We start from the raw sequence: 27,969 nt of genomic DNA, 5'->3' as shown, positions 1-27,969 counted from the left end.
AGAAGCCTAACCATTTCCTAAATGTTTTTGTAAAATGTACTTTTTTTAACAAATTGCAAACTTCAGCTGATCATAAAAGAAAAACAAGCTGAAGAGAAGGAACGCATATTTTTTAAAATATTGCAAAATTAGTGTCTACTTTGTTCTTATTAAGCCAGTGTTAAAATAGTGAAATACTATACAGTTTTAAAGAAATAACAAAATGATGCCAAAATGATTTTTTTTTTAAACTGGATTAGCTTGATTTGCCTTTACAAGATTGCTCACACAAGAATTGTCAGGCCATGCTTCATTTACTTGCATTCCTAAGTCGTTTGTCGTTTAAATGTCAAGACATTTCTTTTCTGTTTTTGTTTTGTTTTGTTTTGTTTTTGTTTTTGTTTTTGTTTTTTTCAGAATAGTAGTTTAGGCTTGGATGAACTAGAAGAGGGCTCACGATACCTACTGACTCATTACAGGATAGGGATAGGAGAAACATTCCTTTTCAGGACAGATGTACCAGAGCATGACCAGTTAGGACAATCCTCACTAAAATTTTCTGAATGCTGTTGGAGATATCTGACACATCCTTCTCCTGCTTTAAAAGTAGTAGTAAAATCCTATGCAGATCTCCATTTACCAAAAGGCCTGCCTGTGTTGTCTTGAAATCAAGTTGTATCATAAGATGCAAAACTCCAAAGTAGTAATTGTGGAAATACAATAAACTTTCTGTGTTTTGACAGACATTTGGGGAAGAAAACCCAATAAAAATTCCCATACTTATTCATTTCCAGAGCCTAGTTAATTGTATCTCATTTACCTTTTTGTTAACTACATGAGTGTGTAAAATTAATCAAGAGGTTAAATAGATATTCCTTTACTTCATTAAAACCTAAAGTATGACTATGCACTAGGGGAAAGCAACATAAAATAAACCTCTTCTGTCTATCCCATCAGGTAATCTCCTTTAATCCATCCATTCTCACTGCTTTAAGAATGCAGAGTAAAGGAACTTGAACACTTGAAATCTAATATAATTCCATTTATATCCCTTACTTTATATTTTAGAAAAAAAAAATGCATGAATTGATCCTGCACAATATGCTTTTATTTCAGTTCATCTAAGAAAAATAATATCCTTTGTGTGCATGAAGTTCTATATTTATACACCCAGTTTGTGCTTCACACAATGATTCTTCATCAGATTAAAAAAAAAAAAAAGTTCAGGTTTGTTTGGGTTTTATCTATTTGTTTGAAAGCCTGAAAAATTGAACATTATTTGAATGGGGGCTCTGTTAATAACAAAACCACTGTCAGCTTCACAATGCCAATTGCATTGCTCACACTTTCACAGTGACAGTTCCAGGTGTTAAGTATGACAAACATTTTGATGCTTAGTAAAGTGTTATAAAAGCTATCACCTAAGTAACGTTTATTTGGATCACAGATAAATTTCCAGTTGCTAAAATTGTGTGTTCCCTAGTAATTACAGTTAAAAGGAAAGGGAAAAGCTTCTCTTAATAATACATATTACTTTGCTTGCTTTAAAATTACATTCTTAAACAAACAAAAACACACGTGTTATCATTTTTCATACTGAGAACTATTTTTATACAAATTAAAGGTGTTTTTTTTCTGTTATTTACTGAGCTACCAAGGATTTCATACCTGTGGCAATTTAGGTACTTTAGGGAACTGCCTGGCAAGAGGATAAGTGTTGTAAGGATGTCAAGTTGAAAAAAGCTGTGCATGAAGGGACTATTAAGGGAAAGAGACAAAAATCCACTGGGGTGACTCTACTCTAGGACAGAAAAACGTGCCAAATATTTTGCATGCATAACTCTACAACACGCTCCGTAGCAGAACAATCATTCAAAGGGTACATATACCAAGAGTCCTTTGGCATCAGAAAAATCATATTTTGTCAACCAAAAGACTTGATAACATTTCAGGGTCTGTGGGGAGGTAATCCATGTAATTTAAAGAAATTATGTTGAATGGAAGTCGAACTGCCAGGATTTCCTTCCAGCAACACCAGGAGCACTTGAGCACAGAAAGTATAAACCTGTTTGCATCTGTTAGGGTAACTTTGATTTTCTGTCCTATTCTTTTTTGTTAAATCCAGAATTCCTGTTCAGAATTTTCTGTCTTTTGAGATCTCCATTGACCTTAATTTTGTACAGGAGGTATGTCTTAAAGACATTTGATTTTATGAGTACATTTTCAACCAGCTATCCTTATTCCAAACCTGTGTCTGAAACCTGACATTGTTTTCATGGCAGACAAATAAAATAATTTATTGTGTTCATCCACATACTGGTAAGCAGCAACATTGCTCTTAGTGTCCCTCACCTTGACTTGTATGAGTAATTTTCAGATTGAGGAAAGTGATTTAGTCTCAATATCTTCTTGGTCTTTTATCTTAACTGAAACTGCAACCATGGGAAGCCATAAGCACAAATTGTCACATTATATTTTACTGCTATTATTTTTTCACATAGAAGTGAATTAAAATCTACTGTTTCACTTAGAAAAGGCTAGTATATAAAAACTGGACAGTACATTAACCACTGTCTAGCACTGGAGACTTGAATATTATAACTTAGAACTTATGAGAGCATAACTTTGCATCGTTCCCTACATTTTCTAGTCTCTCCTTTGTTTGTTGCATTGTAATGATATTTCAGAGGATTAAAATTTCATTATCATTTTCTAAATAGGAAGCACTAAGTTCTGCACTACATGGAATCAATTAAAACAGCAGGCTATTAATAATAATATATCTGCTCTTTATTTGAGATAAAACCAAACAAGGCTAATTAAATAGGGCTTTTATTTAACACCCACCCATAGAAAAACAGTAATAGTTGCCAAAAGTCTTGTAGAAAAGACATGCTTTATGAACAGAGGATTTCTGTTTCTTGTAAACTTCAGGGTGAGGGTGGGGTGGGGAGGTGTGTTCACAACAGAATAAGGATTGCATGTCAAAAAACTTTTTGTTTTATGACTGGTAGTTACTACTCAAAATCTGAACACAATGAAGACCATTGTCTGATACAAACTTTTTCCATGTGCTGCTTCCAGGATATAAACAGTCCCAGTGAACTGATTAAATTTACAGACATACATGCATGATGCATTAAAATGGGACACTGAGCATTTCCCAAAATCAACAAAGTGTGTGAACTGATATGCCCAAATACTTGTAGTTTTGGCTATGAATAAAGAGTAAGAGCGAGAAGATGATAAGTAACATTTCTTACATTTCATTTTACTTTGGAACAGGGAGATAACTGAACATTTTGGAAAATGTGAATCTCTAAATATCCTTGAAAACTGATTTCTATCAGAAAAATGATTGTCATAAAAAAGTCACATCCAGATCATTTTTACACTACCTTATTCTATTAAAGTATTTTTGCCTTCCCTTGTTTACAAGAAATTTATAATAAAAAGGACAAAAAAAAAAGGGGGGGGGGGGGTAAATACCAGATATTTCACAACAGCCCGTTTTTTATTCTTTCCCCTTTTTCTTTGCAGCTGATGGACCATTTAACTCTCCTTAGCCCAGTGTTAATCTGGGCTGTAACAGCACCGCTGATGGTTTGAGCACCTGATCAACACTGCCTAATGTGAAGGCTTTCCATTTACAGCTCTGTGCAGCCTGTATCATCTGCAGCTCTGCATCCTTGCTCCCAAGCTGTTGTCCAGTGTTTTCCAGAGCACCCCTGGCAGTATTTCTCCCTTCCACTCCTTATGCTGCTGCTCACCTTCTTATGGCCTTACACCTGCAAACATCAGTCAGGTTGCTATGGCAGTATGGAAAGCTCCCAGTAGTCTGAAAATCTGAAAATCATCCCCTCTTCCAGCCTCCTTTCTTTGTTTCCTGTTTTATAGATCTCGATTAATATTAGGAAAAAAAAAAAAAAAGAAAAGAAAAAAAAAGGGGGGGGGGGAGGATAGTGTGAAGTAAAATAAATATTAATCATTTAAGTACTTAATAAATATTGTCTAATGTATGTGCTCAAAAGCTTAACAATCAAACAGTGTACAACATTGGCTCTTAATTAACATACTCCAATCAACATTAACCAATAAGGTGATTGAACAGGTATCAAAGAAAAGGATAAAGGCCAGGGGGGAAAATGGCAAAAACTAATTCTCATCATTGTCTTCTCTGTCACCTACTGCACTGGAGAGAACCTTGAGAGGACAGTGGTTTCTCTGGCTGGCCACCAGAAAAAGTATTCTTTTCTTTTCCCTTTCTCGCTTTCTCATTTTGTTTGTTTGTTTGTTTTTTCTTCTCCTAGGTGGCTTTCTTTCCCAGAGTTAAGGTGTGCCATCAGCTTTGAACCCTGCTAATAAATCTCTCTTCACATACAGCTGTTGTAGCATCCTTTGTGGTGCATGCTAATGAAATCCCAGTCATGTGTCTGCTCTTCATGTTTCCTGTTCTGATGTTTCCTTAAAATGGTACAATTGTCACAGCTGGATGCTACTTTCATTTCTATCATCTTCATCCATCACTAACACCACATGATCCATCACTACCATCACAAATTTTCAAATATTCAAATTTCAAATTTTCAATACTCAAATCATATATTTAGCTCCAGTCTCCCTCTTTTTTTTTTTTTTTTTTAATCTCCCTGCAGCTTTAAACAGAGCACAAATATTCTATGTATTTCACTCTTTCCTTCCTGTTAATAATAACTTCGATGCAGAAAACAAATTGGGGAATGTGAGAGTAGGGGCGTTGTCTGTCCTGAAGATTTTCACTTCATATCCCAGCTTTTTTATCATTTTTTTCCATTTTTAATAAATACCTTATCTGCTTTTTTCCTTCTAAACTTCACAAAACTAACCCAGTACCTGAGATATTCCTGACACTCATTTAACTTCATCTCTTCATCTATGTTCTCTCAATACCATGAATTGAACTAATTTGCAGCAAGTCAAGCAGTACTGTAAAGTCCACTCTGTCCACCCCAACACCCTGATATCTGTTCCTAACCAGCAGTGCTCACTCTAAACAACAGTTTTCAGTATTGCTGCTTTCACTATGCACAGTGCTCAAAAATAATATCACTAGAAAGGTCCATATTCCCACTAGAAGATCATTATGGATCCAAAAATCTGAAACTTTGAAAGCCACCTCTTTTTACAATTTCTTATAGATAGGGATAATACAAATTTTGTATCATCAGGTATTCCTCAGTCAACCGGCACCAGCGTGGATACTATTATACCACCATTATTATACTGTTATATACCAGTAATCACAACAAACATCGACAGTAAATTAATATTTGTTCCAAATTTGTTTATATGATTAAATGATAGAACACACATTATAATTTTCCATGATCCTTACATCAACACAAAAATCTGTTGCTTTTCAGCACATTAAATATTTGCAATTTGTAAACATCATGAGCAACAGGCAAGTGGTTGATATGCTAAAGCTAAGAATTTGCATGAAATGGCACTTCCATTGTCCTTAATGTATTACAAACAGAAGTTGGCTTGAAGCCAACAATCCATCATCATGTAAATATAAATCATCAGTATAATTTAAAAGAACTTTATTGTATTGTTATTTTTCATTTACTGTTGATGGTGTAAAGCTCACATAGCCATGAGGTTATTCTGTAAAATCATTATTTTACTTCAGATAAATTCACCAAAAATAAATTCCATTGCTAATCAAATATGTCAAACAAGCAAGATTCAGCTGTGAAATCATTTTCCAATTTAGCCTGACTGAATTTCATTAATAAAGACTATTCTGCTAAATCCAATAATGCATGAGTCAGGAATTCACCTGTGTGTTAGCTGTAAAAATAGCCGTATATTTTAAATAATTACTTAAACTGAACAAGATAACATTAATAGCTGTGGTCTTTCTTATGTGGGATCAAATCTCTGTCCCATTTAATTACAGAACAGTGTTTTACTGATCTAAGTTTGCATGGAAAATGACTTTACAAAATGTTTATCTACTTTTCAAGCTTTTTATACCTCTTGACCATTCTCTTCTATGCAGAAACTATTTTTTCAGGAAAGTATCTTCATACCTGACTGTCAAGCAAGTGAGATGACAGACAAATAGCCTCAGAAAACCCCTGCAGTCATTGTAAAGAACTGACTCAAACACGGGTTAGGCTTTCAACATAAAAGTTTTCCTTTAATGGTGGTTGGCCTACTCTTTTCCTTATTGATTTAACCTTGTGTTTTCTCATGATCTGTTACAACCGTTTCACTACCTTTTTACATATGTTCTTCCCAAGCAGGGAGACAATTTTCACAGCATGGTGGCCAGATGGCGCTCCCAAGCCCAATCTTTGACACAAGAGATGGGCAGAGTTTATAGACCCCAGGCCCTTGCAGTGCAGAAGCTGTGAGCTGCGAGTTGCCAAATCATTTCAATTGACTACCTGGGATTTTGAACTGCCTTGTCTTTTTGTCCCTCTTGCTGAGACAAAGCAGAGCTACATTTACACAACTGCATCTGGAGTGTGGAAGGGAAGTATTATAACCAACACAGAAAATTAGAGGCATTAGAAACAGGTGAAATGAATTCTAGGACTCTCTCATGAGGAGAGAGTGATGTAAGGTTCTTAAAGTTTAATGTACATTTTCCACATATGATTCTGTAGCTTGAATAGATGTAATGAGCTTTTTAATTATCAAACCAGTGTTTAATTCTTTGATGGAAGAGATAGAAGGAAGTGAACAACAGACTTACTGGATGCTAAAAAACGGCTCTGCTGTGTAACCATGAGCTCCATTTCAAGAAGGTAGATTATAGATTGTTCTTGCACAAAGCCTTTAAAAGAAAAGGTAGGATACTGAATGAACCACCTTGGTTTGGAGATAAAAATTCAGCAAATGAATGGACAGATTAATGGGGAGGTTTCCTAGCAACCAGCTCAAGATAATGAACCCAGTCTCAAAGGAAGAACAAGTATAATTACCTCCACTTTAAGAACCATATGTAAAAGTTGCTTCACTGCAAAGCAACTCACAGTCTCTTAGGATTTATGAAACAGAGAGGGAAAAAATCCACATACAGCTTCCTTTAAATAGGGATGTGGAATGGCTGAAAAAGTATTAATTCAACCACAAAAAGTTCTCAGCAAGGCCTTCCCTTCCCTTCCCTTCCCTTCCCTTCCCTTCCCTTCCCTTCCCTTCCCTTCCCTTCCCTTCCCTTCCCTTCCCTTCCCTTCCCTTCCCTTCCCTTCCCTTCCCTTCCCTTCCCTTCCCTTCCCTTCCCTTCCCTTCCCTTCCCTTCCCTTCCCTTCCCTTCCCTTCCCTTCCCTTCCCTTTCCCTACAACTTTAGGGCAATGGGTGCAAAAGACAAATCCAACAGGGTGATACTCATTTAACTAAATATGAATATAACATGCTCCTTGGAAGTATCTCTGTATCAAAAGCAAATGCTATGTACAGGTCACATCAGCTTGTGGGAAAAAAAAATAAAATTAAAATAAAATAAAATGAAATAAAATAAAATAAAATAAATAAAATAAAATAAAATAAATCAATACCTTACTGGTAAACCTAAGTAGATACACTGAAAACATAACTATGACCTCAGATAACATACCACACTGGAACAGTGAGAACAATAGATTCACACAGTGTTCATCACTGGAGCCACCCAAAAACTGATGAATGGAATACTCTGGAGCATAATATAAATGACACAATAATTTGTTGTCCTAGAAAGAAGAACAGTCACGACAGATAGCATAGCAGCTGCATTATTATTTATTTGTTGGTTAATGAAGGCCACGAAAGTGCTCAGTGTTGCAGTAAGTGCACAGCTGATGTTGGCCTTGAAGGTTAATTTTACCTTTCCTTAAAATCATTAGAAGTTGCCTAATAAATGTTCCTTAAAATTGTTAAAATACAAGATATATTCCACACAGTAGAAGTTTTTACTGAATAAATACAAATACTTCTGATACTTGGCTAAATGGGTAATAAATGATATTCAGAACAACAATGAATATAGATTTTTACTAATTAAATGCTTCTTTGATATAATGCACTTATTGCAAAATGTGCTCTGTTGAAGAAGAGCATAAAATTAGTGGAATAAAATGCAGTTTTCAGGAATGTACACTTAATAAATTGGAAATTTAGATGTAGACAAAGAATTTTAGACACCACTAATTTTGGCTTTCAGTTATATTAAAACCACACAGTCATAGATACCTCAGGCTGTTCTGAGTCATATAGTCAAGATGCAAGCTCTTTCTACGCTACTTGCAATCACCTGTTCTGCATCTTCCCTAAAGGGGAGGGCAAGGCTTTGCTTCTGCTGAAACATTACATGTTTCTCTGCTTAACAGATTTTTTAAAACTGGATTGTCATCACTCAGATTTAAACAAGCAACTCCAGTGACATGTTATAGAGATTGTCTTAAGATATGGAAAGCCAGCGCATCAGTTTGACCACCAGAACTTCTTGTAGTCTTGAACTTATTACAATATAAGATCATCAACAAAACGATACATGAACCTTGACCCACTGGTATTGTAATGTCTTTACTTTCAAATTCTCATTGTTTTTAATCCAGTCTAAAACTCTAGTCCAGTCTTACATGTGCCAACTATTTGGCCGCAGCATCTTCCCTGACTTTGTTCCAGGCCTAGGGAAGTTCAGACACAAAGCTAATTTTCAACATAGATACAAATTATGATTATCCAGACAATTCTCTATTGACATTAGTGTAAAGAATCAACCAGGTAAAGGGGAGTCTCTATAATAATCTCCACAAGATAATGGCCTATTACTATGGCTTCTAATACCTTTCCTAAATAAACAAACCCTTTCATTCCCAATAATGAGGGCTGCTTTAAGGGTCAATATGAAAGTCCTCACATTCCAGTAGATGAGAATGAGCATAGCAACAGCATAGCAACAATAGCATAGCTCACTTAATGAAGCCTTTACTTAGTCTTTCTGTATATTGTGAAACCTTTGTACAAAACAAGGATAAAATCTAGGAATACTTAGAGCTATGCAGTGTTTTATCCCCAGAGTAAAGTTAAATATTACCAAACTCTTACTATATAACAATTTCTTTCTAAAATTTATATATCTTGCATAAAATAAGAGAAACCTTAAAATTTGTAAAGACCCTTGATACCACTGAACAGCAAATAATATTGTCTTTTTTAGAGGTCTTGGTCAAACATAGTTCCTAGTTATCTAAATGGAATCTAAAATGTCTCATCATTTTCCGTGATAACAAAGCTAATGTCTAAACCTATATCCATCTGTATTAAACATACCAAATGTAATATTCTTCCACTCACACAACGCTGGCTGTACATTCTGTTGTGCTGTAATAAATCCAAGTGTTTCACAGGCTTCCATTTTACTGCACAGCTCTCTACTTAGAGCAATGATTCTTCCAATAGCTGCTTGCCTGCCCAGCTACACAGGTATGCACATGAAATGCATATATCTTTCCTGATTAAGAATATTACGATTCACATAGTCATGAACTCTCAAGAAGACAGTGACAGTCAGGTTTTTTAACAGCTCATGAGCAATGAAGCCAAATAGTTGCTACCTATAATGTTTTTCTCCCCACTTAACAGCAAAACGCATTGAACGTAAATTACCCCCAAAGGAGAGAGAACAAAAGTGGACTGATTCTGGCCTTACCTTTCTAATATTCAAGGCTTTGTACTAGAATCATTAATCATCTTGAACAACCCATTTCACTGGCTAGTAAACTCTGATGTGTTAGAAAAATGTGTATCCTGCAGTTGACTCCTGGTCATGCATGTGCTTTTACAGCTGCAGAGCACTCATCACTGTGATTTCTGGAATGCCAGAGCAGAAATACAGGAATTGTATTACAACCTGGTAATGAGTAGCTTGCTTCCAGTAATATCATTCTGAGGACACTTCAGAAGGCAAAACGCTACCATTATTTACACATTTCTTACATTTACAGGGTTATTGAGCCATAGATCACTCACGCTGGTGTCAGTGATGTTCTTGACCTGCTTCCTCTCTTTTCCTTCCTTCCATGTGAATACGCTTCAGTAGGGATTTGGCCTTGGTGCTGTGTGGAATACGACAACCCCACTTCCAAAAATGTAAATGAGGAGAAGATTGGTTAGCCCTGAAGTGGTCAGGCAGATGGACTAAATGATCCCTTGAAGGTCCCTTCCAACTGAACTATTCCATTCCATTCCATTCCATTCCATTCCATTCCATCCATCAGCTAAAGAAGATAAGGCAAGATATTGTGCTGAAAAGGAGCTGCTCTGCCCAGAAAGAAGAAACTGACTTTTAAAAGATTGCATCTTGGAATCAATCCTATTTAACCTTGTCTTTAATGACCTTGGCATAGAAGTAAAAAAATGCAAATGACAATTGCATGGTACAAAATTGGGCATATTACCAAAACAGCAGATGACGAAGATATCACACAAGAAAAATTAGATAGGTTTGAGAACTGAAGTTATAAACATAAATTTAATACTCCAAAGTGCAAGGTCACATACATATGGGATGATGGTTATAAAGTGAGAACTCATAACTTGCAAACGATTGAGAAGAATAAAGATCTGAGTCCACCTACCTACCTGACTGCAGAATAAGTATGTGAAGAAAATAAATAAATAAATACATAAAATAAAAACAGGCAAATAAATACAATTCTAGTCATTCAGGATAAAAGTGACTCAAATTAAAACCAGTGCAGCCAATGACAACCTGGGGAAACTGTCATTCAAGGAGAGACTGACAATTTTTTCTTGGTTAGCAAAGTAAATAAAATCTGAGAAGAGAAATACCTCTATTCAGTAAATGTTTCTTAAAGTGAAATACCAAGAAGAAGTATATAAACACCTGTACATAGTATATAACATACAGTATTATACCATATTAGGCTATATTGCACTGCATTACATTATACTACTTTATATAAAAATATGTAACTATATATGGAAATCTATTACTCTTAATATGTAATAAGTAATATGCAATAATATTGTAAATATAATTTAACATAACGTAAATAGGCAGTATATGTAGTTATTATATATTGTATGTATTTATTATATATTATGTATATTTGTTATATTATTGTAAAAAATGCAGTGTACATGATGTAATACATTTTATATAGCATAGTGATTTATTATTATATAAACTCTAGATGGCTTAAGAATATAATAGCAGTTTACATAATAACTTATAATAGGAATAGTTGTACTTAATAAAACTATATATTATTTAATTGTAGATTATTATAGATTATGTATTATATAGATTATGTAGAGTAATTATTAAAATTATACATTTTATATTATAAGCAGTGTAATTATAATTCTATTGTACATGTTAGGTTCACATATCATACAAAGTAGCAACGATAAGGAAATTTAGAGACACTTGCAGGACATTTTGTCTATTGTGGGTTAAACTGTTAAAAACATTTCTCTTTGACTCAAGAAAAAAATATTTTGACAGGAATAAGAATATATATGGCAATTAGCTATATGTAGCTATAATATATTTGTACATATTGTTAATGTTTACATTAGAATTACAAATTTTTCAAGTATTTTCAGAACACAGAATTGAGAAAGTAAACTGTAATTGCTACATCATATCCTCAGGGTGACTTCTGTTCACCCTTACATGATCTTTCCTTAAGTAGCTACAGTATTATAACTGTATCTGTGGACTTGGGCTCACTACATCTGAAGGAATAAGATGGAATAACTAAAGTAAGTTTTGGATATAAATGATTTTGTATATGTAAAATCTAATATTATCACCTCAATTTATGAAATAATACTGAGATTCTTAGAAAAAGCCATTCATCCTCCAAAAGGCTGTTGTACTTTTCAATTTTCTGATCATAATTTTGGGGCATTGCAATTACTGTTGCCTAGAATGATGAAAAATAAAAATCTGAACTGGTTCTCTTTGTACATATATCTACAGATTACATGTTTCAGATTTAAATATATACAAATTTTAGCAGGAAAAATGAAAATCTGTTTATATTTCTTTGGTCTTACTTAGTATTAATTTCCCCTTTGTCAATAAAATGAATTAACATTTTGTTTCAATTTATCTTAATTTCATTAATGTAGAGATATATACTCCTAATGTCCCTGCATTGTAGGGAAGAGGAAGAGAGAGTCCTGCATTTCTAAGACTACCTTTTCAATGCTAAGGATTACATAAAAAAAAAAAAAAAAGATTTTGTTTGGCTCCTTAACAAATTTCTTTATGTTAGTTTGGAATCATTTTCTTTGAGCATGCAAATATTCACAGAGAGTTTTAAGCAAAGTCAAAGTTATTAAAAACCTGAAATCCTCTTCTTCAATCTCTATTAATAATTGTATAAGAAAAGTGTTCTGATAATCCTCAAAGAGAGCATTAAGAGAGCATTAAGGCACATAAATGTAAGATGGAAGTTGCAGCCGTGAGTTTCTCACACTTCACAAAATACCTTTGTGAGCTATCTTGAACGCAGATTTATTAAACTTTAAACGGACCCTTCGTCCCTGTTTCAGCAAGCGTCCTCTGCAGATCTGATGATCAGGAACATCCTCCTGATGCACGCTGGGAGATACGGCTGCAGGGTCCAGACCGCAGCAGACACCGTGTCAGATGAGACTGAGCTGCTTGTTAGGGGTGAGTAGCCTCACAGCTCCCTCTGAACACACAGGCACCAGAAATCACTGTACCAGGGAATTTAAATACATGGGCTTTAGGGACCACAAGGTATTGTGACCACCAAAATTTGGCTACATCTTTAGGCCTGGGTAATTTTTTAAGCTGAATGTTAAATTCCATTTAACATTCCTGATTACATGCAGGAACACATGGTCAATGCTCTGCAAGATCTCAGATCTTAACCAGGACACCGATTGGCCTGCAATAAAGCCAAGCTTTAGCACCATATGTTCATTGCCTTATGTTGAGTATGTCTGCACTCTGTGTGTGCATGTGTATGTTCAGTGCACAACGGGAGCGAAGGACTTCTAGTCCACTTACTGGCAATACATCTGGGGAGTGTTACAACATCAAAATGCATGGATCCCTGCTAGGTAGCACAGCTGGGTAACCTTGCTATGGAGTACACGGTTTTTGAAAGTATAAATTGAGGTAGATATTTCATTAATATTTGAAAAACTCCAGATAAAAATAAATTAACATTATTTAGAGATTATAATCTTTCAGAAATATTTCTTCTATCGCATTCCACTACTTCTTTAGATTTGATGTTTTCATATCCATCACTTTTAGGATGAATATATGCTTGAAATGATAAAGAATGCTTCTGGCTGAGTGCAGAGCTTTTCACATTTTGATGAGAGTAGCTGCTAAATATTTCCATAAAGTTACTTTAAGGACCATCAGCTTTCTATAAGCTATGGCACAACTGGGCACTTCAACATAATGCTGGTTTAGCTGCTTCATGAAATCTGAGTCATCCTTGTGGGTTATGCAAAACTTGTGTGTTATCTTTACCTCCCTGAGACAAGAACAGAAAGCTCTATGGGTAAGCAAGGCAATCTCAACTTTAATGTCACTGAATTTGTTAAGCGATAAAAATCTTTTAGCTTACTACTATCTAGGACACTGCAGACCAGCTACTAAATTGTTTTATTGAAGAATACCAGTTATATATATGAGTTTCTTAAATTTGAAGTAGAAAATAAATATTTCTCTGAGGAAGACGTTTGAGATGAAAATAAAGAAGTGCATTATAAGCAGTATCAGAATGTATGTATTCAAGTGTCTCATTATCATGCCACCTTGCTGATGAAACTAAAAACTATGATGGCTTTGTAATAGAATTTAAATTGAAATATACTTTGATTACAATGTTCTACTTTCCTCATTTCTACGATTGGATAATTCTTTCTCTCCACCTATCTCAGTTTATAGAGTACACTCAGTAGCCTGCAATTTGACACTCTCTGATGATCCCAAATTTCAGCACCTTTCAAACATCTTTAGGTTTAGCTTTTGGAGATACTGGGCATTGCTGAGCAAAAGAGATCAGTAGCAACAGATGTTTCAACAAATATCTCAGTAAACTGAAGAATTTCACTTTACGGAGGAAGACTTCATTTATGAAAACACTGCCACTATACAGTAAAGTCAATGAAATACAAAGCTATATATTCTTTATTTACAGTATAGTTTCCGGTTTAAAAAAAAAAATCATTTTATTCATATCAGAAAACATCTTCCTATTTTAAATGTTACAGCCCATGGCCAAATCAAGATACCAGAAACAATGTTATGAACTCTCAGAAGTGCCAATATGAGCAAAGTTCCAGCACAACCTTGTTCTGACCTTACTTTCTCACATTTTACCTCTACACAAAGTACCAGTCTTGAGTGCTGACAATAGCATACCAGCAGCATACAAAAGCATTTCAACCATTAGTTGTACTGTAAGGTTCATCTGATATTTTTAATGTATCGTAATTTTTGACTCAAAAGGTTGTTTTACGGACACCGTTTCCTCAGGAAATAAATTGGACACAGAATAATTTAAATGAAAATCATATAATTTTCCCTCCTTATGATATTCAGAAATTATTGTTATTAGCAAACTAACTAAATTTGCATTGAATTATGTATTCAATTCACACATTGTTTCCAAGTCAATGCATGTTTTCTAGAACTTTATTGTAAGCAACTTGGACAACAACTATACCTTGCTGCAGCTCTTTAGATGGACAATTTCAGTGTCTCATTATCTTTTATTGTGGAGAAGTCACGGACTATACTTAACAAACATTTATTTTTTGTAAAACCATATTTGTGAGTTGTTCAGTTGGAAGATCCCTTGAATATAACCCAAAGAACTAATCCTGTCACTATTTTTCCCATTGTACAGCAGTTCTTCTTTGCCCTGTATTACACAGTAGAAGTTAAATTCCAAAGACGTCATTAGTAGAGGAATATCTGAAGAACAGATAATGAATACTGTCAAGTAAATCTCAATTCTTCTGAGTTTTATTACTTACAAGGAGCTAATTAATGGTGCAACATTTCTGAATTTATTATGTGTGTGTGTGTGAACAGCAAAAGAAGTTAGGACAGCAGCAAGTTTTTATTCTAGAACTTTTTACAATGGATTATAGACTTCTGAAAGCATTTTCAAAATATTTTCAGATTCACTAATTCACAGATCTTGATTTTAGCTAAGCTGCAATGAAATACATGTCCAATATTATTTTTGTAATGATTTTTACCTCATGATTTTTTTTCAGGAACACTTCAAAATTACATTTGAAAAGGTGTGCTAGACCATGTTTGGGCAAAATGAAGATTCAAATCCCTTCAGCACTTACTGCTCAAAACAAAATTTAAATACTTCCCTAAGTGCTTTGAAAATGTGATTAGATTATGCATATTAAAGTAAGAAACAATTTTTAGTGATCCCTAGTCATTTCTCTGTTCCCAAAATGCTGTTTTCCCAGCTCAAATTATTTGTTTCCCTTTTTGTTTCATTTTTTCTAATGTCACCAAGAATGTGGATGTCATTAGGAAGAGATGTTCTGTTGGCAGCTGGACCTGTCAGGCAGTACATTAGCTTTCCAGCTTAAATGGCTTGCATTTTAATCTTGATATGGAATATGAATGACAGATGCTTCATAGTAGTCTCATGCTAGTTAACAGTGATGTTCAGAGAACAGCTGTCCTGGCATACCTGGCATGATCTGTTTATATTCAGGTAGGCTACTACCTAACTTGGCAAGAACATTTCTTCTCCAAAATAAGCTTCTATGAAATTCTCTGCTATTCATCATCACAAGTTATTCTTATTAGTAGTTACATGAATGAAAAAGTCCTTCTTGTTTGTTTGGTTTTTGACTGCTTATTAAGTTTATGTTACTTTTGTTTCATGGTTTACAGCAAAGTATCTTTCACTGCCTCTGGCACCTAAGCCCAAGAAAGTTCACATTTTGGTCACCAAACACAGCAGAGGCATCTTAAAGGTCACAAAGCACTCTCACATCCATTGTGTGCCTGAGCCTTAAATATTTGGGTTTAGGCTTCTGTGTGCATGCAGAAGCTCCTCATTTGAGCAGTGTCACCCATCCTCTCTAGATGCACACTTTAATTCAGTGGAAGTCTCCAGAGAGGTCTTTTACCCTCTGAACGTGGAGAGGATGAGAGATAGGATTCAGCTCAAAGCCCAGGTGATGTGGGCCATTGATTCAATGAAGAAGAGGTGATGCCCATCACTTACAGCCAAGTTCAGTAACTGCAGTGCTCAAGTGCAGGAAGGATACCACTTTTTGATACCCTCAGACCCTGCTTCAGAATGAAGCTTGTCTCTCATCAAGAGTATGCCATACCTGCTGGCAGTAGGTTAGGTGGGATCAAGACACACTCAATGCCCTTTTTGAGGCAGAGGAGATAGAAACACAGAAGCCAGCAGACAAACAAACGAGCATTCCTGTTTAGGGTAGGATGTAGGGTCCCTTCCAGCAACCGGAATGTTTGCTTCTTTCATTGAGTTGGCTGGTGCCCACAAAATAAACAGAGTCCTCAGAGGAGACATTGTCAGCTGCTTAAGCCAATAAACCGAAGTGGGAATTGGGAAAGCTAAATAACAGATGTGCACTGGATTTCCCCTCCAGCAAGGGAATAAGGCAGAATAGGCTTAAATGCCACTGCATGATTTTCTGGAAGGCAATCATCAGAACCCATAGCAGAGCAGAAGGCATATAGAGCAGGCTGATACAACTCAAGGACATCCAGAAGAGAAAACAGCTTTTCACATATGGTAGTAACTACTCTGGAACCAGGCCTGCACAGACACGCTACTTCAGAGGACTCCTGTAAGAGGAATTATCTATGTCTAATGGGCAAATAAACAGTTTTACTGGTGTGAATGTATACTGCAGAAATCAAGTTTTGGACTTTCACTGCTGAAACCAAGTGATTATTTGATTCCACTTACATTATGCCTTGAGTTGTTTCCTCACCTGAGGAAAATGTATGCAGAATAGCTGTTCACAATGCAAACAAGGATGTTTACAGGAGAATCTAGATATTTTGCTACACAGTCAACAAATGTTTGCCCCAGCACATGAAGCCATCAGCCATTTAAGAAGCAAAAGTGATTTATGATTATTTGAACTTTAGTCCCATTCTTGACATCAGTCCAAAAATAGTTTTCCTAAGTCACATATATTTTCTGGTTACTAGCCTTTATTTATCCAACCAGATCTTCAATTTTCAGGGAGTATTAGCTAGCAGAGAAGTACAATAACAAAATGTTTCAGCTTGGCTGGTTTTCCATCTATCACTGGCACCCTGGTACTCGAACTGTCTCTGTGCTGATTTTTCACAAAGAAGTGATTACCAAAGCAGAAGGCTCTAATACAGGATAAATGTGTATGTCGTGTTCTGACACTAATGATATGATCACAAATTTGGTTAATATACACCCAAGTACCAGCCAGAAGGTTTGCATCTCACAGATGTCTCAGGTGATCTTGTAGCCAGCAACGTGTCAGGTTTCCTCAAGACAATGCCTGCTTGGTAAGTTAATTTGTTTCTAAAGCTTATCTTCCAAAAAGTGTTTATTATGTTCTTATTTCCCCATTATGCTGTAGAAATTTGAAGCAATCTGTGCATTCACATTTCCATGACAAAGGGTGTCTTCATGATCTTGTGCTTTTATCATGTTTCAGTGTAGAGAAATTTAAAACACCAAATACCTCCATCATAAAAAAAGGTTGACACTCTGAAGGAGCTATCCTTTAGTACCTTGTATTGCCCCAGTCAGCTACATTAGAAAAGGTCAACAGTGCTTTTCACTTTGTGGTTATTTAAATTATCAGTACAAAATCTGTTACTCATAGAAAAGGAGGTTTTAAAGAACACTAGGAGAACTCATAACTAGGAGCCAAAGGCTACTTCTTATGTTCACTTTCCTTACAAAGTAGCCCTTTGCTCCTGAAACACACAGTTTCTAAAGAACTCGCTGAAGGGTTGATTTGCCATAGACCGCAAAAAGGAAAGTTTGAGCAAAGCCTTTGCTACCAAAACTAGCTTTATACTCCTTGCTCCTTCTGCAAGTTTGGAGGATTGGCTGAGACAGTTCAGCATAGTAAAATTGTGGGAGTTGGGGATGTCACACAGGAGTCTAACATTTCTACAAAGGTCACTCTGAGTATTCCTATAGTCTTTCAAGAACAGAGATCCCTTCCACCTGCACCGAGGTGTAAGGCACTTCTGCTGTAGCAGCATTTTTACACAACAGCAGGGAGTTTCTTGGATAGTAGAGGCTCATTGCATGGTACTGTTATCCGATGTGTACTGGGACAGTGCTTCAAACAGATGTGAGTAAAATAAACTGGATAAACCTCTGCATTGTTAGCAATGACAGTGACACCATCAACACCAATGTAGGTAATTTTTCACATATCCCTTTCTTGTATCACCTTACTTTTCAGGATCAATGTGACTGAGTAAGGAATATAAGGCTGTGAAATGTGTGAAATGTCTTTTTTTTTTTTTTCACATCTGTGAAATTCAGTGCCTAATCAAGAGTACTAAGTCTCAAATATTTTAATACATATATTCAATAAAAGAAAACAAAGCATGCTACCAGGTTCATTAACTTTGTCAAATAAATTCCATCATTTAAGTTCTATTTGTAAATTACTCTTGCAAAGCTGTTTTACAATATGTTATACACAAGCTAGTAAGTAGTATCAATTGCAAACTATTCAGCTAAATGCTGGATGCTGCAATACAAACTACCTTAAAATGATCTGTGGACCAGTGAGTTTACCTGCAGATTAGCAAACCTTCTTTCAGATTGTTCAACTTAAGTGCTGTAGACACAGTGAAACCTGACCTCTGGTTTTGTAAAGGAGCAGAGGATAATTGTCCTAAACAACATAAACTAAAACCAGTAGCAATACTGAAGACTACAAAGTAGCTAAGCTTAAGGAAGCATAGCAAAGGAAAGGAATATTTGCAGAGGAATTACAGTAATGCTGTAGCCAGCAAGTTTACTCATTTATTTTTTCATTTGAGGTGCTAACCAACAAATTATTTTTCCATGTTTCCTTGTATTCATCAATGGTCATGTAAAAGAGATTGTTTCAACATATCTAGTAATTTTATTTTATATAGCTATGTATTATATCTATGTATTATGTATTATATATCAAAAAAATTATATGCTATATATTACATGTTATAAAATATGTTTTAGGAATAACTCAAATACAGATCATGCTATCAGTCTCAATTCTGTTACAAGTAGACCTCTGTTGTCTAAGAGTTAATACAGTTAACTTTGTTTCTAATGCTATCTCTTTGGTCTATACTTAAGATTTTACTAGATTAAATGTTAGATATTTGGGGGGTATTTGAGTAATAGTTTGTTTACTGTTACTTGTTTTTATTATCCTTTCCATTCATACTGCTCGTAATGTGTTTTCTGTTTCTATTATGTATGTTAACAGACATTGTGCTCCTCCAGAGGAAGAAAAAAAGTAATGTATAGTTTTCTGAATGCTCTGTGTTAATTCTGTACATCCTTGGAAATTTATCAGCATATAGAAAACTAATTAAAATCCTTTAAACTATAGAAATGTTAGTACAGAAATCATGGCAGGATGATTTCTTTAAAACAAATTGAAAAGCAGATTTCTCCTACAATGAATAAATAGCATGTATTGTAAGATTATGCACAGAAAGCTAGCCAAACTCACTAAGCATGCCTACTGTAAGTAAAATGAGCTTTAAGATCAAACAGCTACCTGAAAGCTGTAAGATCTTGAAATGGAGCTGGGAGCAATCCTGTAGTGTAAAGGGATGAAAGCCTTTGTAACTATAAAATGTGGTTTAAAAGTACATGTTTTGTGGTCTAAAAAAATAACAATAATAATAATAAAGGAGGTTAAAGCTATTCATCTTGTAGACTGGCAAACTACCTACCTAAGCAAGAAATGCACTCTCATGATACATTTTTGGAGAAGTAATGTTTCCTCTGAACTCTACTGACCTGGAGCAAATATAACACAGGAACTGCTGGTTAGATTGACCACACTGCTCCTTTCAGTTGTGGATATTGCCAATAAAACTTAAAGACAAGCACTTGGGTTTAAAGGTCATCAGCCACAATATTATTAAATGGAACGTAAACAAGGTCAGCAGATTTTTGCTGGTCCTTGAAATTACATTTGAGCTGTAACAAGAGCCACGAAGATGCCCTAGGTACAGACCCATTAATTGGACTCAGATATGTCTGCACTAGTAAACCACTTCCTGAGATCAATGGATACAGTGGAGTTCCCATCCACACAGCTAAAGTCCCCCTCCCCTTTCAAAACAGTAGGGACACAACAAACTGGCTATTGGGATCTGTCCCAGCCCATGGTAATCAATTAACTGTTCCCAGGCCTTGGACGGGAAAAGTGTGATTGGCACCGGGTTGAAATTATGATAGGGAATGGCTGACAGCATAATAGTACATAGGGTCATTGATAGAGTTCAAGTCTGTGCGTTGGCCCTTTTCTGTATATCATTGTAGCTGAAACATCTACTGTATTGGAAGACAATATGCTGATGTAAGTGGAGTATCGTACCTTTAACTATAGAATCATGGAATCAAAAAATGGCTTGGATTGGAAGGAACCTTAAAGACCATCTGGTTGCACCCCCATGCCACGGGAAATGATACCTCCCACTAGAATAGGTTGCTCAAAGCCCCATCCCACCTGGCCTTAAACACTTCCAGGGATGGGGCAAAGGAACGCATCCCTGGAATAAGTCAAGACTACCCAGACTGGAACATCAATATCTTCTCTTTGTTATCTTCCAGTGCTGAGTCTGACCTCCCTCTCTGTACTGGTCTAGTTGGAGTGTGACCTCTCCATTCTCCCATGGCTTTATGTAGCTGTCTTACAGAAATCACTTGGGTATACCACACATGTAGGGATGGGAATGAGGGCATAGCCTCTAAAGCATTAAGCACATAACACACTTTCTCTCCATCTTCTTCTTCCCCAACATGTGCAGTGCCATAGGTGGACACAACAAAATGGTTTCATGTTAGGGTCAGGCTCCTGTTTCCTCAAACAACTTTTCCATTATCCTGTAGTTACCACTTCTTTCTGTTCCTCTTTTTCTAGACCTAACGTCTTCTTTATGACAAGCCAGTACACCTTGTACTGGCAAAACCTTCAGGTAAAGAATTATGTAATCATGAAGTGCTACGTATCAGGCTTTTTAGTGATTTGGTAAAAGTAAGGATTATCCTGGTCAGGCTGCAGTAGAGTAAATCAGTGCACATACTGGGATTCACAGGAAAGGGCACTGTCTCACTGAATGACTGAGGTTATTATTGCTAACATTCTTTCAAGAACTCTCACATTAACATTGAATCATCGCAAGTAATCTAAAGGACCTCTCAGGATGATCATTCAAACAATAAAAAGACACATAAAACAAGTTTGCCAAAATGCATTCACGCATGTCTTGAAATGAAGCATTGATCTATGGAATTGCTCTGAAAGAAGATAACTGATTAATATCCTCTGTGCTGGGTTTCCAGTGTTCCTAGAGCTGCATAAGAGCCTATCATAGCCTCAAATGTCTTCTCTGTGAAGGTCAACCGCACTGTGGTGCATTTATGACCAGTCATTTTCTGTGTGGTTTCCAGAGAAGCATTTGAGCAGACTGTGCATTTTTTCCTCAATTGACTATTCCCAACTAAAAAATTGTTTTAGAGATCCTGAACAATAACACAGCCCTTGGGAGAAATGCTCCTCTGCATTAGCCATCCAGCTGACACCATGAATGATTACATCCAAGCATAAAATTTAATGAGATTTCTACAAAAATGAGTGACATCTGCATAGCACTCAGGTCCTGGCTAACTGTCATCCATTTGTCATCACAGAGGCTTTTGTCCCTTATTAATCCACTTTCAAGAATGCCTGCTGTTGGAAATGGAAATGCTTTTTAGCAGTCATCCTGCAGACTGTGTAAGAGCACCTCAGAAAGCATAATGACACATTATCATGACTAGGAATGCATTTAAAAGGTTTAAAAAACCATGAGAGAACTCCTACAACAAAATATATTGAGAATTTAGCAGGAGACATCTGCATAAATGTATTTTAGATATTTTTATATGCACAAGAATCTTGTTCTTTTTCCTATAATGCAGTGGCTAGAAACTCTTTAAAAATATTCATTGTGCATGGAAGAAATATTTTCATAGAGGAAAAGTACTAAAATATTTTCCCTTAATTTTGTTTGTGCTTGGGACCATGATATAATTCTGGGCCTAGGGCTCCAAATCAGTAAAAGCATATGATTGCATCAGGATCTAAGCTTTCCTTTAAACTTTCCCTCATGGCTACAAATAAAAATTTCACTAGTATTTTCCTACATCAACAGATAGCCTGAAACAATAGATGATAAAGACTGAAGACCACCCTGTTTTATTAAATTAGCCCCAGGACTTACTATTCTGAGACAAAGGTCTGACCTGGTGCTTTCCACCAAAGAACAGCAAATACATGGCAGAAAGGGTGGGGTGCACAGGACACAGTTTTCTGCCCTGCTTTCTCCCAGGAAGAAAATCAAGACCTTTCAACTGCAAATGAGGTACTCCAGAAGCCCAAGAGTCACAAGGGGTCCAAGGGGTGGCACCATCTTATCCCAGATGGGAGATGAAAGACATTGACAGCAGTGATGTCAGGACTGCTGAGCAAGAAGGGCAAGGGAAGAGGACAGACTCCTGGCACTATGAGCCACAGAAGCTGGTCACCACCATTCAGGGTGGAAAGCCTCTTTTTTTCCCATAGCCCACTGCAGTATCCTGGTCTCCTGTGAACATGTATTTCAGAAAGTCTTGCTCCCTCATACGTCCGTAACACTGAACTTTACTGAATTGTATACAAACATTTTAGAAAGACAACTGTATTGTTTATTTTGTTGCCTTTATTCCTATAAATGCTATAACTTTCCAATATTTTGGTGTCAATTTGTCACTAGTAGATCATTGTCAGGCAAACAGAGGAAAGTGAATAGTGTAGTTTGCTTTGTTATTTAAAGGAATCAATGCCTCTTCCTCTCTGAGCATACTGAGTTGAACTACTAGAAAATTCTGAATGCATTGTTGTCATAGTTCATGTAAACACACTTTTGTTGAAGGAATACCTGTGGAAAATTGTTTGCAGCTGCAAAATATGAAGGGGGGGAGGGGGAAGCCTTTCAATTAATGGGATTTTCTTTAGCCTTTCATATTCATACAAATTGTTTTTTACTTACGGACTAAGTTTCTAGCCAGCAAAAGATTTAGAGATTTGGTTGCATGGAATAGTGCACACATACACAGACAAAAAACAAACAAACAAAAAATAACTGAGTTCAGTAATGTACTACATTCACCAATGTACTACATGCAATGGCTACAACCACAACATCAAATGGTGGAACCAGACTTGAGTGTTTTCTCTCTTATCTGCAGCTGCTGAGCTCTAGTAGGACCACGCCTCTCATAATGGCTCACTGTTAGGATAGACAGGAGCGGAGGTGTCCAGCAGATCTGCTCCACTGTAACTCTAGGGGAAAGTCTGATACATGCAAAGAGCTTCAGGCTCTCACAGAAGTGTATCCAGCATTGCTTCCTATTAAAAAAAAAAAAAATAGTTTTTTCCATCATCACCTTTCCTGCAGAAGCAGAACTTCAGCCTCCAAAAACTGAAACATGGGAAAGAATTGTATGCCAAAAATATCCACATTTTCTCATAATTAATTACAGTTATTAATGATATTAATATTTTAATTAAGTAGTATTAAAAAGTATTAAGTCCTGTCCTTCTGAACTTGTTTAGCTTTAGAATATAAGAAACCACAAGAGAGATTTTTAATTCTGCATTTGACCATGACAGAGATGTGCTCTTTCCCCTAAACATCTGTTTACAGCAGCTGTGGAAAAGGATTCTGAATTGGGGGAACCTTGCCTCCAATTTAATTTGGCAAATGCAAACATACAGTGTTTTCAAACATCAGTAGTACCAATATCAGGAAAAATTAAAGAAGAAAATGTGGGGTAAGATAGAAGTTATAGGCACATTTTTCATTCCAAAGTCATGTTTGTTACCAGATAACTTACTTATTGGAGTAATCACATGGTTTATACAACTGATGATTAGCATTTTCTCATTTGGCATAGTTAAGTGGAAAAAAATAATCCTCTAACTTCTCAAATGAGAAATTGTTGGAGGGTTTTTTTGTTGTTGTTTTCAATGGAATCATAGTAAATATCAATCTTAAGAATATGTGTCTCTGGTCTTAGAAGGGTAGTAATCCAGATTGTTTCCTTGAATGGGTGAATCTGAGAACAGGATGCATGTCATATTCTTATAACTCAGTTAATAGCAATCTTATTTGCTCCTCAAGAAACATATCTGACATTGCTTCATTTTGATCATTATTTGTCTCTCCTGATGATATTTCTCACAAAAAGATGTTACTGTGAGTGTTCAATCTAGCCTGGATGCTACTTAAAGATTGTTTTTTTTTTTCCTTTAATTTTAGGATCAGAACAATTATAGCTGAGGATTTTTTTAGAAATCTGCTTCTATTTCTAGTTCTTCTGCTGTTACTTTGATAAGTTAATTGCTTCTCACCCACACAACGTTTAAAAAGTAGAAGCAATATCACAATTTGTCAGTAGAAATTTTGGAAATAAGCTATCACCATGTTGTAGTAGTGTGCGTTTTAACCCTTGCATTTCATGAACTCCCTACAGAATATGTCTCCTGTATTATTACTGTTCAGTTGCAATGATGGTGTGTTCTGTTTGATTATTCCACTTTACTCTAGGTCCTCCTGGTCCCCCAGGGGTTGTAATAGTGGAGGAAATTACAGACACCACAGCAACACTCTCCTGGAGCCCTGGAGCAGACAATCACAGCCCAATCTCCCTCTACAACTTGCAAGCACGCAGTCCATTTTCTCTTGGCTGGCAGACAGTAAAAACAGGTGAGAAAAACTTTAAAATAGTACAAGTAGGCTGTTCAAAACTCCTGCCACATGACAATAATAATCAGCAGCATCTGCAGGAACAGATACTCTTAAGAGAACAATGATAAATTAAAAGCACCGACTATTATTTTTTTTCCTTTCATGTTACTTAGCAACATCTCGGAAAGGACAGCACAAAGATACTTGCATCATGCATCTGTGAACAAGCAGAAAGCTCTTCCCACTAACCTTCAATCTTTGTCTTTTTGGGAGTACCACAGTGTCAAAAATCTAACTGTGATTTCTGACAAACCCTCAATATCTTTCATTTCTAAAGGCCATATATATATATATGTATATACATATATATATAAATTAAAATAAAAATAATAATAAAAATAAACACTTCCTATTGAAACATTTAATGTGAGCTTCATGTTTCTGAGCAGCCTATCCATTTCTTTACTGTCTGCAGTTCCTGATGTGATAAGTGGAGACATGGAATCTGCTATGGCTGTTGAACTGAACCCTTGGGTGGAGTATGAATTTAGAGTTGTAGCAACCAACAAAATTGGGACTGGAGATCCAAGTGCACCATCCCGCATGATCAGAACCAATGAAGCAGGTAAGCAGAGAATATAAAGGTTAATTTTCCAAGGCTACTAGCAACAAGAACTATTTTAATGTAATTATAGTGCAATTCTCTTCTCACTGGCACACGTCTCTGGATTGAGATAAAATTGTGCAAAGGAGATATTTTTTTGTAATGGAGAACAGTTTGTTTTATTTACAGGAGTATTGTTTAATTTACAGAAATTCCAAATAACCCCATTCCCTGCTGTCTTACTTCTTCCAGGTTGCCTTACTCTTCAACTTACTCTTAAGCCTTTGCTGCTTAGCCTCTCACGGGCATTCACTGATCTTCATTTGCAGGCTACTTCCCAATCCCTTCACACAACTGTTCCTAAGCAGCCTCTTCCCCCCTACTCCTCATAACTTCTCCCCTTAAAGGTACACTGAAACCTTTTTTTCAGCAGGTAGTGAATCCATGGGAAGCTGCTTTATTTACCACATACTCGACATGTTTCATGATCATGCATATTCTACCATGAATCGTTAGTGCATTTGAAGAAATGTCATTAAATTTCTGACTGGGATGGTACTGTGGGAGTCCAGAGAAGAATATTGTATATGCTGTTTGTGTCTCTTGAAAATTCCAATGGTCTCTGAAAGTTTGGAATCACTGACAGCAACTTAGTCAGAATGAAGGGAGCAAACAAGTGGTGTTTGAAGACTGGGAATCTGAGAAAAATCACTAGGCAGACAAAGAGAAACACATTTCAGGAGGCAGAAAGAGACAGAGTCATGGTTTGAACAAAGCCTCGGAACAGAAATCCACCTCAGGACACTCTCAGATTATGCTCCATTGCTAGTTGCATGCCTCTATTATTTAGGAGGCCTAGAGAAGTTTGATTTTGTTTTCATTTTCCCTCAGCTGAATAATTTGAAAGTAGCTTATTAAACATACAGAATAGATGAGCGCCAAGTTCAAAGATTCCACTTAAACTGAAAGCATAACAGATTTTATAGTTGTAAACACTCCAGATGAATATGTCAGTTGCATTGCCCCGTCTTCTGTCTTCTCATTAGGGGAGGTTATAAAAATTAAAAGTGGCAATGCCACAATATATTTATGTCTCTTATTCTGAAATAAAAATCTTTCTCTTTTAAGATATGTTAATCTTGTTGCCTCAGCTCCCTAGTTCATACATCTATGTATAACCACTCAAAAACATTCACAGCAGACTATTCAGGCTGATTTCTTCAAACCACAGAATCAACAAAATGGTTGAGGCTGGAAGGGAACTCAGGGTGCCCCTATTCCATCTTCCTGTTCAAAGCTGGAAAAATGGACTTCAGACCAGGTTGCTCAGAGCTTTGACTGGTCTTTAAAACTTCCAAGGATGGAGACTGCACATCCTCTTTGTGCAAGTGCTTCTTTACTCTAATTAGGATTTCTTTTTTTTTTTTTTTTTCCAATATATTCAGTCAGAACTGACCCTATTTCAGCTTATGACCGCTGTCTCTTTCCTTCCCACCCTGTACCACTGTGGAAATCCCAGCACCATTTCCATCACATTGACCTCCATGTAGGCGTTGGGGCTGCTGTTCAATCCCTGAAGCTGTCTGTGCTCCAGGCTGACCAAGCCCAGCTCCTCCTGCCTCTCCTCAAAGGGCAAGAGCTACAGCCTTCACCATCTCAGTCCCACCCTTAAACTCTCCCTAGCTGACCAATGTCTTTCTCATTCTCTGGCATCCAAAACTGTATGCAGTGTTACCAGGTAACAACTATGCAGTTGTTTAAAGAAAAGAAAATAAGTATGTCTTATTAAAACAGATCTGTCTTCAGTTTTAATAAGACATTTATTTTTTCTTCTTTAAATAACTTCATAGCTGTTGGCTGGTAATATAGATGCAATGACAGAACTGCACTGAAGTCATCTGATTTCCATTCATGCATGTTGAAGGATGCTTCTTTTCCAGTTCTCCCCCTAATCTTCTGCAAGTTGCCCTGTGTGAAACTCAGTAACTGTATCACAGAAGTTTCAGATTCTGCATACTTTGTTAGGAGAAAAGGAAGAAAGAGAAAATGAAATCTAAAAAAAAAAAAACAAACATAAGCCATATTCATGTCAAATGATTAAAAAAATAAATAAACTTATTCCCCCACCCCCACCACTATTCTTTCCATGATTTAGAACTATATGCAGCATTGGCCGAGAATATTACTGGACCCAAATGTTTGAACTACTTCTCTGTTTGTTCAGGTGGTGTATATTAGAAAGGACATAGATATTCTGGAAAAAGTTTATCCTGTAGTAGGTTGCACCCCTGGTATTTTGTTCTTGCAGATTTATGAATACGTTCCTTGATTTTCAAAACATGGTTCAAGATTTTA

The 27,969-nt window shown here is 36.2% G+C and overlaps 1 protein-coding gene across 1 annotated transcript in view; it reads left to right on the top strand.

The window, feature by feature from the left end:
- The window catches only part of CNTN5 (contactin 5), a 680,315-nt gene that overhangs the window by 613,109 nt on the left and 39,237 nt on the right, over positions 1 to 27,969 (top strand). The window contains 3 exon segments of the mRNA XM_035542535.2: positions 12,545 to 12,665; positions 24,870 to 25,028; positions 25,486 to 25,635. Of these exon segments, the coding sequence (XP_035398428.2) occupies positions 12,545 to 12,665; positions 24,870 to 25,028; positions 25,486 to 25,635 (430 nt within the window).

The sequence above is a fragment of the Cygnus atratus genome, chromosome 1 (genome assembly GCF_013377495.2).
Source record: "Cygnus atratus isolate AKBS03 ecotype Queensland, Australia chromosome 1, CAtr_DNAZoo_HiC_assembly, whole genome shotgun sequence".
NCBI lineage: Eukaryota > Metazoa > Chordata > Aves > Anseriformes > Anatidae > Cygnus > Cygnus atratus.
This window is presented reverse-complemented; position numbering and strand designations above follow the sequence as displayed.